At 42.9% G+C, this 14,787-nt stretch overlaps 1 protein-coding gene across 2 annotated transcripts in view; it reads right to left on the bottom strand.

The window, feature by feature from the left end:
• The window catches only part of SELP (selectin P), a 42,565-nt gene that overhangs the window by 5,190 nt on the left and 22,588 nt on the right, over positions 1 to 14,787 (bottom strand). For both annotated transcript variants that reach the window (XM_060133575.1, XM_060133585.1), the window contains 5 exons: positions 12,865 to 13,050; positions 9,138 to 9,323; positions 2,975 to 3,160; positions 1,473 to 1,682; positions 237 to 422 (listed from right to left, as the gene is read on the bottom strand). In XM_060133575.1, the coding sequence (XP_059989558.1) occupies positions 237 to 422; positions 1,473 to 1,682; positions 2,975 to 3,160; positions 9,138 to 9,323; positions 12,865 to 13,050 (954 nt within the window). The remainder of the gene's footprint in view (positions 1 to 236; positions 423 to 1,472; positions 1,683 to 2,974; positions 3,161 to 9,137; positions 9,324 to 12,864; positions 13,051 to 14,787) is intronic.

Genomic DNA, 14,787 nt, shown 5'->3' with positions numbered 1-14,787 from the left:
AAACTGGAGCTTTGAAAAAGGAGTGGTGACTGTTTACACAGAGTCACTGAATTTGATTCCCACTGCTCTGCATGAGGTACAGAGATGCTGTCTGATTCATTGTGAAACAATTATTAAATGCAGGGGAAAACCCAGTGATGGAAAAAGCAACCACTGTCAGAAATACTCAGAGGAGAAACACTGATTTCATTATTTTCCATATCAAAGCGACTTCCTAACCCAGATGAGAAATAAACCTTGGCACGCTGGCATGATAGCTGACCACTGGCCATTCTCTTGGCACACTGTTCTCGCTGAGCCACTAAGTAAACGGCCCTCTGGGCAACGGAAGCTGCAGGTGGATCCATAGCTGAAATTTCCCCGAGGGTTGGAGCAGTTCATCACGATTGGCTCAGTCACGTGTAGCTTGGAGCATTTGACAGCTGCAGAAAAAAAGAAGGCAGGAAAAACAAACATATAGAATGAACACAAAAGAGAGTATGGATTCATTTGAAACCTGGCTAGCATTGCCATTGGATGAGGTAGAATACAAAAGATCAGAAAGGAAATGAGCTACTTTTGACATTCCCACTAGCCCTTCCAACATCACATGTACCAAGATATCCACTCAAAGAATGATAGCCAAAGAACTAGGATGGGCACATAGTGGCAATTCAATAAATACCTGCCAGTGGATTGGTCGATCTTACCTACCAAAATACTATTTACAAAATTTTTCTTCTCAAGAATACTGTTGTCCTAAATGTCATTATTACTACCATTGACAATAAGCTGGCATGTCAGCACATATTTCTTAAAATAACAAGTGTTCAGCATAGCTGGCCTCTGGACGAATGAAAGAGGTAGAGACTTCCATACTCATTAAACTATTTGTCAGGGAATTTCAGGCTATTCTCCTAAATTGGTGGATAGAAAACTAAATATAAGTCAAATTTAACTCAACTCAGGAAACTGAATTTAACTCAGGCAAATGGTATTGAGCAACAGTGACATTTGCAAAGCACTGTGCTGTGCTTCCTAGGGAATACAGTGATGAAGGAGACACAGTGCTTCGTGCAGAGGGCGATAGGTCTTCAAGAGGTATCAGTCATGATTTATCTTTTTATTTAGCTTCCAATTATGAAAATACGGAATATTTACACTGCCACATCATTAACAGAATTGTAACTTATATTTCACAATTCAGATGGCTGGTCTCGTGTTCAGCGTGTGTATTGTTCTAACACATTTTGGACATTTACATATGTTTCCTCCTTTAGGTCTTTGAGTACCAGGGCACTACCTCGTGACATAAGGAAGGAGAAAAGTTGGTAGGCTTCTTGCACATTGCTTCTAATTGGGATTGGTGTGGATTTCATGGAGGAGTTGACACTTGAAGGGGTCATTGGGGTTGGATGGGATTTCGACAGGCATGTACAGTGACTAGCTTGCTGGAAGAAAGCATCAGAACTGCCTGTTCCTTTTCACATTACCTCTGCATGCTGGAGCTCCTGCTGTCCATTGTCCAGAAGGTCTGCATCGGAGAGCACTATCTCCCATGAGTGTGAATCCAGCTTTGCATGCAAAGTGGCAAGTGGTATTCAAACCAAAGTTTCCCAGACGATGTTGACAGGACATTGTTCCTTGCTTTGGAGTGACGAGGGATGGGCATTGCACCTCTACAGTAGGAGCTGATACTATGTCTGTTGTGAGAAAATGTTTCAATTTAGAGCTCCCAATTAGAAGGAGCACAACAGAGTTAAGACTGACATGGGGGGCTTCCCTGGTGGGGCAGTGGTTGAGAGTCCACCTGCCGATGTAGGGGACATGGGTTCGTGCCCTGGTCCGGGAAGATCCCACATGCCGCGGAGCGGCTAGGCCCGTGAGCCATGGCCGCTGAGCCTGCACGTCCAGAGCCTGTGCTCCACAACGGGAGAGGCCACAACAGTGAGAGGCCCGCGTACCACCAAAAAAAAAAAAAGACTGACATGGAATAACTGCCTTCCACTCCTTTCATAATCAGGGAGGTTCTAGCAATAGCTCCTTAAGGAAGTTAAGGAAAACTATTAAAATCAGGTGTGGAAAACCAGATGAGAAAAATGATCTAAAATTGTCCTTGGAGAGATGATTCTCCTGGCCAGAAGAAGAAATTGGAGGTGGGGGGGGGGGTGGCATCAATGTTACTGATACTAAAAACAAAACAAAACAAAGGCAGAATAATTGGTGCAGAAATATAAGAATTCAGTAGAAAGAGAAATATGTATAGGCCAATTGCTTGCTCAGTGCTGCTTTTTTTTTTGTGGTACGCAGGCCTCTCACTGTTGTGGCCTCTCCCGTTGCGCGGGCTCAGCGGCCATGGCTCACGGGCCCAGCCGCTCTGCGGCATGTTGGATCCTCCCGGACCGGGGCACGAACCCGCGTGCCCTGCATCGGCAGGCTGACTCCCAACCACTGCGCCACCAGGGAAGCCCATCAGTGCTGCTTTATTGGGAGGTGGTACTGTCTTCTGGCCAAAGGCCAGCATGAAATGTGAGGCGTGGATATTGCCACTGGCTGTCACTAACTTGCCACGTGGCAGAAAGATGGCAGTTGACCCCTCTCCACTTCAGTTCCTTGATTTGAAACACTGGACCGGTGACTACACCCCTAGTGCTCTCTCCTGGCGATGAAGCAATGGAAACCATTCAATCAACTCAACAAAGCTCTTTGAGACAAAGAGGCCACAATTACGAAAGATAATCCGTGCTTAAGAATCGGTGTTATCTTTTATTCACAAATGTGAAAAAGTCCTGTCACTCCTTATACATTTTTAAATCCAGGCTGTGTTTCCTAGACCCCAGTAGAAAACCCACTTCATGACAAGAAGTGGAGCTTTCACAATAATAATGATATCATGTGTACCTGTCATATACTAAGAGTGTATATAAGTGTTTGTTATTTTTGTTGAGGAAATTTCCAGAAGAAGAGCTGTCCCGGCAAGTGTATCCTGTTTTACCGTCACAGGTCGGTCGGGGTGCTGTCCATCTTCCAGAAGCTGTGCATTCAACATGGCTGGACCCCTCCAGCTTAAAGCCCTCGTTACAGGAGAAATGGCAGGTGGAGCCAGCAGTGAATTCTCCGTGAGAGTCAGGACAATCCAGGCTTCCCCACTCTGGGGCAGACAGTTCTGGACACTTGATGGCTGGAGAAGCAAATCAAGAATGGCACAATCTCCAAATTGATTTGGAAGCCCTGTTTTGCACCAAATTTATTCATTTTCAACAAATATTAACTACTTATTGAGCTCCCACTGTGTCAGGTGTTTTGCTAGGTAGCAGGCGTTTCACAATGAGCACAGGAGGTCATGAAGTACAAAGGGCAGGGGGAGGGACGGTGGGCTTGCAGAGAGGAGTATAGGAAGAAGTCAAGGATTTAGGTAGTCATCCTCAAGAATTCACAATTTCCTCCTCTTCTCTCTACACCTGCTGCTTTAGAGACCTCAGAGCCTCCCCCCAGCTCTCACTGTCCTATCTGCATAAATGCAGTCCAAGTTTTCACTTCTGTCCTTCCAACTGCCTGAGGCTACTTCCGGTTAGATATCCTGCTGTCTCCACAAATTCAACACATCTAAACCTGCAATGATCATCTTGGGTCCTAAACTACTGTTTCTTCCATTTGGATCCCCAGGCTTTTTTTTTTTTTTTTTTTTAACCACAGTTTCATGGCACAGGAAAGCTCAAAACCTCCTGGTGAAGCTGGATTAGTTCCTGGGAGGTCCCTGAACTGACCTCATGTGTTCTTGCCTCTGGTTCTTGGCTCGCACTGCCCTAAATTTCTTTCAATTTTTACTGAATAAAATCCCACCCATCCTCTAGGATTCAAATGAACACAGCCTCTCTTAAGCCTCTGCTGATCACTGCATCCTGAAGTCTTCTCCTCTGAACGCATCAGTTTTTTCTTTGAACTCATATGCTGTCATATCACATGTCATCTCTTCCCTCTTCTCCTGGATAGAAAGCTCCTAAAACCCAAGAACCATAAATCTTTGTGTCTCCCACAATTCACACTGCAGGATCTCAAGAGGTGGTGCTCAACCACCATATGCCAAGTGGATGTGGAATTTTTAATTACTATTTCCCCAAAAACCTGTTTTGATAAGTTATTGCAGTTACCTATTTCTCTTAGGATCATGTCTTTCTCCCCACGAAGGTCTCTGACATAAGACTGTTATTTATCAACAAATATTGGATTATTGACAAACTGAGGGACTATTCTTTCCTTAAATCCAAGACTATCTGAAAGCAATGCCTTGGTCAGATAAGGCTCGTTTTGCTTAGCTATTTTGCTTTTTTAAAAAAATCTCTTGAAGTCCTATGTAATGCCTCATGGAAAAGTGATGTATTGGCTTTTATGTATTGGCCTACGTGCTTTTTGGTGGCAGGCTATTCACTGAAGGATTGTGGATCCTTACTGTGTGAACCCATTCAAACAGCCAAAGTAACATACTGAATTTCAGTTTAGAACTCTCAAATTTTTGAGTAATTAATAAATCCATACCTCTCAGATCAATTCCATTTATCAAACATTTATTAAACATATCTCTTGGTGTAAGTCATAGACATTAAATCATTTATGAACATTTTCACTAAAATAACTTTTTCAATATCTCCAAGAATTTCCTATTTAAACCCAAGAAAATACATAATGTCAATTGCATGAGAGCAGGGACCTTGTCAGCTCTTTTCAACACTGTATCCCAGGCAACAGCGCCTGGCGCAAAGTAGGCCCAAAAATATTTGTCAAATGAACGAATAAGTTAGCACAATTTAATTTGGACTCATTCGAACAAGTATTTTTACATGGTGTGAAAAGAAACAAGAGGAGTTGCTATTTTAAAAAATGGATTTAAGTGACCCCTAGGATACAAAGAGAATTATACAAAGAGTATAATATAGTATACAAAGAGAAAAAAGAGAATTACTACAAAAAAAAAGAGAATTACTACAGCATTAAATCTACTTGGAGGATATTGCTTTGGTCTCAGTCTTTTTCTGACAAGGTTATAGATATAGCCTTTTGTAGCTAGGAAAGTCTCTAATCCTTCTTCTGTAAACATGAACCTTGTTGAATCTAAGGACTAACCTGTGTAAGGAAGCATGTTCTCCTGTCTGAGGGGCAGCTTTGGTGAGGTTCATGGAAGCCTAGCCCAGAACGGGCAAGTGGTGGGCACTCAGCAAACATGGGCTGAATTAAATTTGTGGAGCTGTCAAGGAAGTTGTTGGAGTGAAGGGGCCTAGTGCGGATGTAAAGGAAGAGATTTTTACTAAGGAATGACCTCTGTGGGTAACTTTAAAAAGTAGTCATATTCTTGAGCCTCCTCTAAAACTTTACCAAAACCTGAGTCATTACAAGAAGAATAGAAAATGGATAAGGGTTGCTTTTATCACCATACTTAATGCTCTATATTTGTGGACTTAAAGGCCGTGCTGCCTACTGGAAAGGTCTTCGTTGATATTTTTCTGTAATCCATGAAGTAGTTGTACATGATTGCCTGTGACTTCATGAACTATTGGGATCATCAGCACTGTATTATTATCTTATGACATATTTAGTTAATTCTCTGTTTCTTTGTATTATCTCTTTTTACTTGAGTTGGATACAGTTTTGTCAAGAATTTTTTGGAAAGAAGATGTATTATAAATAATAAATTTAATTGAGTTGGCTGTTCTAAACTCAAATTTTAAAAATAAAGGCTACGAATCTTCATGGAGTCAGAGAAATGTTGGGGGAGTGGAGAAATAAAACAGATGTGAGCGAGCCAGGCCAGAGCTTAGAGGGTACCAGTTTGCTATATTTTAGAACTTGGATGAGCAAGGATGTGGCAGAAGGGCAGAGCTAGGATTGGGATTTGAAACCAGGACCCATCCCTCCCCATCAAGGTGAGGTTGGTCATTAGCAGTTGGATCCAGCAGCCAAACATGGTCTCCAGAGGGCCAATGACAAAGTGATTGGGAAAACAGTAATCTGTGTCAGGATAGTGGCTCAACAGGTGGTGACATGGGGGACACAGAAACCGGATATAAGCAATTCAGCACTGCTTAGGTTCAGGGAAAGGAATTCAGGTCCTTCGGGGTCGGGGGGCAAAGGCTGGGAGGAGACTGGAAAATACAGGCAGAGCTCAGGTTCTAGAGAGACCAGGAAACTGGCGTTCTAACGAAAGGGGAAATATCTGTGGACCTACTCAAAAAATGGAACCTCACATTGTGCTGTGAAGCAGGAGACTCAGCATTGCACCTGCCACACCACCCCTCCTTCTTTGGTGGCCCTCAAGCCCCTATGACATAGCCCAGGACTCTGAAAAAGACCATGTGAAAAATCAAGGTTCAGTGCTGAAGGGTTAACAATTCATGGACTCAGGCATATGGGCAAAGAAGAGGAACTATGTGCCTAACTCTAGAGAATACATTTAGAGAATGAGGTAGAAACACAGGTACCAAAGCCAGAGCTAATGATCAGGGGCACACAGGGTTGACAGTTCCAAAGCCCATAGTTGACGAAAGCTGCTGCCCCTGGTCAAGTTTGGTTCTAGACACTGGGCAGGGCTAGGCCTGAAGGGTGGTGGGCAAATGCCACCTCGTGTGGAGAAAAGGAGGTGGAAAGGAGTGAGGGGAAGTGGGGGCTTCAGAGATTACAGATTTAACAACCATGCTGATTGCATATATGATTTAAACTTTAGTGAGATGTTTCTTAGGGATTTTTTATTCTTTAGCTTTAAAACAGAATGTGGAAAAACAGAGCTTATGATAGATGCCCATGGAATAAACAAACGAGTGATTGAGAAATAAGTGACGAAGCCCTAATGATATCAGCCATGAATGTTCTAGATTCCTCCGGTGGCTTGTAGTATATCTTTTTAACAGCGGGTGATAGCATTTTATGTCCTTCAGTCTACAGAATTCGTGTCCAGGGAAGAGACCTCAGAGTTGTTTTTGTTGTTTTTTTACATCGTTATTGGAGTATAATCGCTTTAAAATGTTGTGTTAGTTTCTGCTGTGTAGCAAAGTGAATAAGCTGTATGTGTACATATATCCCTATACCCTCTCCCTCTTGCGTCTCCCTCCCACCCTCCCTATCCCACCCCTCTAGGTGGTCACAAAGCACCGAGCTGATCTCCCTGTGCTATGCGGCTGCTTCCCACTAGCTATCTATTTTACATTTGGTAGTGTATATATGTCCATGCCACTCTCTCACCTCATCACAGCTTCCCCTCCCCGCCGTGTCCACAGGTCCATTCTGTATGTCTGCGGCTTTATTCCTGTCCTGTCCCTAGGTTCATTAGAACCATTTTTTTTTTAAGATTCCATTTATATGTGTTAGCATACGGAGACCTCAGAGTTGATCTTGTCCACTCCTCTCCTTTTGGAATTGAGAAAATCAAGGGTGTGACGTGATTTACATGGTCCATGACTCCATGGAAGAGCAATACAGGTCTTCTTTGGATATTAATCTAGTGCTCATTCCACGAGAAGGAATAAGTATTTAGCTCTTTTCACTAATAGATTTCTATCAACATATTTTCTCATTTGATCCCTCTCATTCTCTCATTTGATCACTCATTTCGGCAACTAGACAAGAGCAGTGGAAGAGTAAATTTACAAGTGACTGACCTGGGATTTAGAAACCTGCCACTGTGTGGCAGTGTAGTGTAGTGTTGTGGTAAGAGCTCTGGCCCTGTAATCAGGCTAGACCTGGGCTTGAATCCTAGCTCCTTACTTCCTATCTATTAGATCTCTGCCAGCTATTTATCTTCCATTTCCTCATCTTTAAAACGGGGAGAGTGACAACCATGTTAAGGATAGTTGTGTGGATTGAATGCAAAAATGCATATGAAATAGCTGGTACTTATTTACACAAGCAATAAAAATTAGCTATTACTGCTGGTATAGTACACAGAACAATGGCAACTTTTGAAAGTAAACATGAGCTATAAATTAATCATTCATAAGCTTCTATTTTAGAGTATACTATATACTAGGTAGGTGTCAGTCAGATGTTTCGGGGGAATCAAAGACCCTTGCCTTTGAGGATCTACTAATTCCTTGTCAATAGGGCTTGAGCTTGAATAAATTTAACCAGTAAATGATAAGCTTCAATTCAACAGACACTTGTCACACACCTACTTTTTTTTCTGTCTAGTTGCTGCAGGAAATACAAAGGTGAATGCGGCACAGTTGCTGCCCTCAAGGAGCTCCTAATCCATATAGAAGTTGAGCAAGGAGAAACATACACCAATAGTTAGACTGTGAGATCCTTGAGGGGTTGGGATGAAATCACATCCATCCCTGAGTAAGCTCAGTGTCTGGGGCTTAGTAGTGCTCAGCGAAGGTGGATGTGGGAATGAATGAGTAAGAGCGTAGTAGAAAAATTCTTTATGATGAAGTAAAAGTCCCAGTCACATAGCTGAACTTCATCACTTACTAATAGTGTGAATTTCAACAAGTTACATAATCTCTGAGCCTCTATTTTCTCATCTGTAAAATAGAGACAATACTGCCTGTCCTCATTATTTTAGAATTGTAATAGAATTGTAATAAACATCAAATATCACAGTGACACTAAAACACGTTATAAAACTATGAAATGTTTAAAGTTATTATTATAAGACTATTCAGAGAAGACTTTCCTGGTGGCGCAGTGGTTAAGAATCCATGTGCCAATGTAGGGGACATGGGTTCAAGCCCTGGTCCGGGAAGATCCCACACGCCGCAGAGCAACTAAGCCCGTGCGCCACAACTACTGCCTGAGCTCTAGAGCCCGCGAGCCACAACTACTGATCCTGCGAGCCACAACTACTGAAGCCCGTGCACCTAGAGCCCACACTCTGCAACAAGAGAAGCCACCGCAGTGAGAAGCCCGCGCACCGCGATGAAGAGTAACCCCCATTCGCCATGACTAAAGAATGCCCGTGCGCAGCAATAAAAACCCAATGCAGCAAATAAAGTTATATTAAAAAAAAAAGAATATTCAGAGAGAGAGAGAAAAGCTTTTGGTCTAGATTGTTATGCTTTGTGGAGAAAGCTTCCTTTAGCTTAGGAACAGGTTTACATGAATTGCTGATGATCCTTCATTCTACACGGTTACTTGAGAAGCTGTAAGAGAGGATAGACCTGTGGTCCTACCGTCACACGTTGGTGGGGAATCTGTCCAGCGTCCAGATGGAGTACAGTCCAATCTTTCCGCTCCAGATAAAGAGAATCCCTCATCACAGGTGAACTGGCATGTGGTCTTATAACTGGAATCTCCAAGAGGCTGGACACAGGTCTTTGTTCCATTCTGAGGGTTTGGGAGAGGTGCGCAGGTAACGGCTGCCGTGGGCATGGCCGAGGAGGAGAGAGGAGGTTGTTTTAGAACACAGCAACTTAAATCAGTGTGTGTGTGTGTGTGTGTGTGTGTGTGTGTGTGTGTGTGTGTGTGTGTGTGTGTCCGTCCTTAACATACCGGGGCAGCATGGGGTTAGAAATGATTGTTTGAATTTCATGGTGCTTTGTCACCCGGTAGAAGTCTTGTACGTGTGAAATAGCAGCAGTTGACAGTGGACTGGTATCCTGAAATGCTCACCGCCAAAGAGCTTTAGAGGTGATTTAAAAGGGAGTTCGTTCTTTGTTGGGAAAGATAGTGACGCAGCTCATGTTAGTTGCCCCTGGACAGGAGAAGGACTGGCTGCTTCCTTGATACCTTCTTCAGAGATAGACCTAATCACCTTGCCATAAAACAATGCCAAGTGATTGGAAATAGGGAAATGGAGTAAAATACTTTTTCCCCTTCCAGAAGTTCCTTCCCCCAACCAAGTGGTGGAAAGAATCTGGGTCCAAAGCCTGCCTCTGTTACTTACTAGCAATGTATCTCTGGACAATAAGCTTTCTGAATCTCAGTTGCTTCATCTATGAAATGGGAGAAAAAACAATCCTTGCCTTGCAGGGATCCTCAGTTATACAAAATAATAAGTTAACTAAATCATAGGCAAAAATTAAATTAAAAAATATTTTAACAGTCATGACACAAAGTAGGCACATAATGTAACTGGCCATCTGCAGATGCTCTTCCCACCAGTCTCATCCTACAATGACCAGCCCCAGATGACACTACTTGTTCACCTATAAAAAACAGTAAATAAGATCTCACGGTGCTTTGCTACAGCTTATCCATGTGGAGTTTGTGGTGCTAGAGGACTTGATTTGGTTGGAGATCATGCTCTGTGACTATTGGCAAGTCACTTAACCTCTCTGAACCTCAATATGTTCACCTTTAAAATGTGGAGAATAGGATTAAATAGCTCCCAGGATTTTTACAAGGCTAAAAAGTGAAAACACTCTGTATGCAAATGTTAATGGCTGCCAAGATGTCCCTCAGCCAATTAGTGAAATAAAACTCAGATTAAACATATTGGCGTTAAAAAATGAAAGCTAAGTGAACGCATGGTTTAGGGTGTTTCTTCTTCACTGTTTGGCCTGATTGGGTAGTGTATGGTTTCAGACCAGAGACAGTGGTGGTGTGGATGAACCTAGGGCCATTTCCACTGATTTGAACTGCATGAGGTCTTGAGAGCATTTTCTATTTCTCTTTCTCTCTCTTCCCTTCCTCCCTTCTCCTTTCCAGCTACATTTCACCCCCAACCTCCCAATCTCATCCCTTGGTCGAAAGACCTAGTTATTTTCTGCCACTTGAAAAGTCTTTCTGTATTCAGTGTGGGAGTGGTGGGTAAGGGAGAGCAGGCAAGTCAAGCAGCCTATAAACTGTAAGGACAAATTGGGAGGGTGTTGGTACCATGAGGCCGTTTGCAGCTCTTTCGTGGCCTTGCCTTCTGATAGCTCGGGTGGGGATACAGGGGCAAGGGGGACCTTGCAAAGGGAAATTGAGAACACCCTCTCAAGAGCATTACAACAGCTTGTGAGTGCAAGCCTCGTGGTACCTTCCTGCACAGACCGCATTTGGGTATTTCACTTGATGCTTGCCCGGCAACAAGAGGAGAAAGTTCAGTCAGAGTAAACAAAGAACTAAAAGCGGAAGGGAAGTGGAAGGTCACAGGAAGCCATGGTGAGCGTGAGCCTCCTTGCTGTGAAACACCCACAGATGGGCCAGTGTGGGGCAATGAACTGCAATCTGTGCCCTGAACAGCCCAGGGTTGTGCGGAAGGGTGCTAAGCATTGTAACACCCTCCTCAGGGACTCCAAGTTCTTCCCCAAAGCTGTGTGGACTTTGTAGTATATTCAGCCTTCAGTGCAGCCCAGGTGACAGCTGAAGAGCCAAGGCCACAAGCCTCACCTTGGTCTCTGCAGACCCAGCTCAGAAGGTGTGCTCATCCCTAGCCCCTGTGGCTTGCCATGCTCTCTTCTGCCTGGGGCTAAAGGACATGCAGTTCTATTGAGTTGGTCAGCCCCTTCGTTCGTTCGTTCGTTCATTCACTCACTGTTGACCTAACTTAACAGTAGTGTGTACGTGTGTGTGCATGTGTGTGCTTGTGTGTGACCTGAATAGCAAGTGGTTTCCTTTTTATTAAAAACATGTTTCTGTCTGCTTTCACTCCTGTTGGAAGTGGGTACGAAGTGAAAAGCAAAGGCAAACAATGCAGAATTGGCTGGTATTTTACCTACCTAATTTTATTATTAAAATTGTATATATATGCATCATAAAAATACTAATCACATGGAGGAAAGAGTGGGAAAATATTGGAAGAATTCATACAAGAAGGGAGAAACATAACCAGTGTCTGTTTTAGGGTTGGGTATTTGGGGGAGGTATTTAAGAGGATTTTTTTGTTTCTCTATTTCCTTATTTTTCTGTAGCTTTTGTAAATAAAAATGTTATTTTTTAAAAATCAGTATTTGCGGGCTTCCCTGGTGGCGCAGTGGTTGAGAGTCCACCTGCCGATGCAGGGGACACGGGTTCGTGCCCCAGTCCGGGAAGATCCCACATGCCGCGGAGCGGCTGGGCCCGTGAGCCATGGCCGCTGAGCCCGCGCGTCCTGAGCCTGTGCTCTGCAACAGGAGAGGCCACAACAGTGAGAGGCCCGCGTACCGAAAAAAAAAAAAAAAATCAGTATTTGCCATAAATATAAGTAAATAATTGGATACACGGAGTAGAGAAAGGAATGGGGAGTATAAGAAGCATACATCTGTCCTTCAGTTCCTAAACGCAGATGATTAAAACCAGTTCTATTCCACACAATAACTGCCTTTACTTTATATCAAGTGTAATGCAGACAAATATGCTTATGCTGAATATATATATACTTTGTTTCCTCTGAGAGTCCTGTTGACCTTTTGCATGTACAGATTAGTTTCTTCCTCTTTTCATCAGTCTTCACTTTATCCTAAGTGGATTTCTCCAGTCTTAACACAGATCTTGGAGGAGGTTTGCAGCCAGGCACCTGTAAATTCTGCCCCTCCCATTCCACTATTAAACCCGGGAGCTACCCCCCATTCCACCATTGTACTCCGTGGTTCCTAGGAGCAAAGAGCCTGGTCAGTCTTGGAACAGCCATCCTGAGGCTAGCTCTTCCCTCTGGCCTTCTTTCCAGATACTATCTTCAGCCAAGGGGGAACAGTCCACCTGGTTCATGATAGGAGCCTTCATGTCCTGGGAAAGGCCCCAGGACAGAGCTGGCGCCAGGCCACCATCACACCCCCCTGCCACCTTCCTGTTGCCAGACATCCTGTCGCTTGTGGTACCTGCCTAGCCCCTGAAGGCATTTGCATTTTGGATCCCTGGGTTACGTGATGACAGTGTTTATTCATTTTCCAGTCCATGTCAAGTTTCTGTCCCCTAGACAGTTACCACCTTTAAAATACAGCTTTTTAAGATAAGCCTACAGTTTATTTCCAAGACACTGGAAAGAATTCATTTTACCTTGGCATTCTGGAAAAGGAGCATTCCAGTTCCCCGTATCCAAGCATTGCAGCACACTTGCTCCCACCAGGAGAAAGCCCTCATCACAGGTGAAGCTGCAGGTCGACTGGTACCTAAAGGCACCAAAGGGATGGGAGCAGTTCACCTGGGCCTTGTTTGAGGCTGGAAGATACTGGCAGTGCAACGCTAAGGAGTGAGGAAGTGAGAAAGTAAGGGAGTGAGGAAAGTAATAAACAAGTACTCATTGATTTCCACCCTTAACTCTTTCTAGTGCCAACAAGAGGGATTTCTGAATTGGGCATGTTTAACCTGGAGGACGAGAAAAGTGTCATATAATCCCAATGCCACATGAAGGACTTCAGGAGGAAATGTTGAGCCATCGTTAAGCATTTGGCAATATGTATTCATAGTTTTAAAAATATCGTACTTTTGGACCCAAGAATCTATGCTAAGTATGTAACAAGATGCCTATCAAAAATCAGTTCAGAGAATTTTTATCATGATATTATTTGTGAGAGCAAAATGTCGAAAATGAACATAAATGCCACTAATTAGAGGCCGAAAATTAACTATCGTGGATCCATGAAAGGAATAGGATATATTTCACCTTGGAAAGATATGGGAGGTGTCTCAATGCACAATGTCAAGTGAAAAAGCAGGATAAAAATTATATACACGCCATGATCTCAATCATATAATGCAGATGGCCATAAATGGAGAGAACACATGTATTCTATATATATTAAGTCTTTTCTCATTTTTAAAAGGGGAGCAATAGTTTTAACTAACTCATGGAGTTCGACTAAAATGCTCAATAAATATTATCTAGTATTATTATTACTAATAGCAGTAGTAGCAGCAGCAGTAGTAGCAGTAGCGGTAGTAGTCTTAAAATCCTTATAGCTACGCATCAGATGCAGACCTTGAATGTCAGAGTGGAAAACGCTAGGAAGGCCTACCAGGGGAGTTATTGAAACCACATATCTAGATGCTTAAGAGAACAGTCAATTCTCTCTTTTGGGTGATTAGACATTTACCTGATTGGAGACAAGAATGTCTCCAGTGACCCCTAAAGACCCTCTCCTTTCAAGCATGTCAAAGGGCTCTCTGTGTCTTTGTCTCTCAGACAATACCTTCCCAGTACATCCCATTCCCCTCGCTAAGCGTCACCATCACGTTGTATGATGATCTATTCCTCTACTGCCTCACTTTTTTTTTCAATTTTTTAACTGTAGTAAAATACACATAGCATAAAACTTACCTTTTACCACTTAACCATTTCTAAGTGTACATTCCAGTGGGATTAAGTACATTCATATTTTTGTGCAACTATCACCACCATCCATCTTCAGAACATTTAACAGCAACTACCTATTCCTCCTCTAGGTCCCAGCAACAACCATTCCACTTTCTGTCTCAGTGATTCTGACTACTCTAAGTACCTCCTATATGTGGAATCATTCAGTACTTGTCTTTTTGTGATAGGCTTACTACACTCAGCATAACGTCCTTGAGATTCATCCACGTTGTAGCATATGTCAGAATTTCCTTCCTTTTTAAGGCTGAATAATATTCCATTGTATGTATGTATATACCACGTTTTTCTTATCCATTCATCTCTGATGGACACTTGGGTTGCTTCCACATTTTAACTGTTATGAATAATGCTGCTATGAACATGGGTGTATACATCTCTCTTCAAGACACTACTTTCAAACCACTGCCTCATTTTAAAATCAGGTATACTTAGACCCAGGGTTCACATAAATTGCTTGGGATCTCACATGAAATGCCAATATTTTCATTCCTGGGACATAAATTCTGTGTGGGGTACCTCTTGTAAAAAAAAAAAAAAAATCTTCGTGATTTCCCTATATCTCAGTTCTTCAAGAGCAAAATATTGAGAACATGAACTATTTAAAG

Source organism: Lagenorhynchus albirostris, chromosome 2 (genome assembly GCF_949774975.1).
Source record: "Lagenorhynchus albirostris chromosome 2, mLagAlb1.1, whole genome shotgun sequence".
Classification (NCBI taxonomy): domain Eukaryota; kingdom Metazoa; phylum Chordata; class Mammalia; order Artiodactyla; family Delphinidae; genus Lagenorhynchus; species Lagenorhynchus albirostris.
This window is presented reverse-complemented; position numbering and strand designations above follow the sequence as displayed.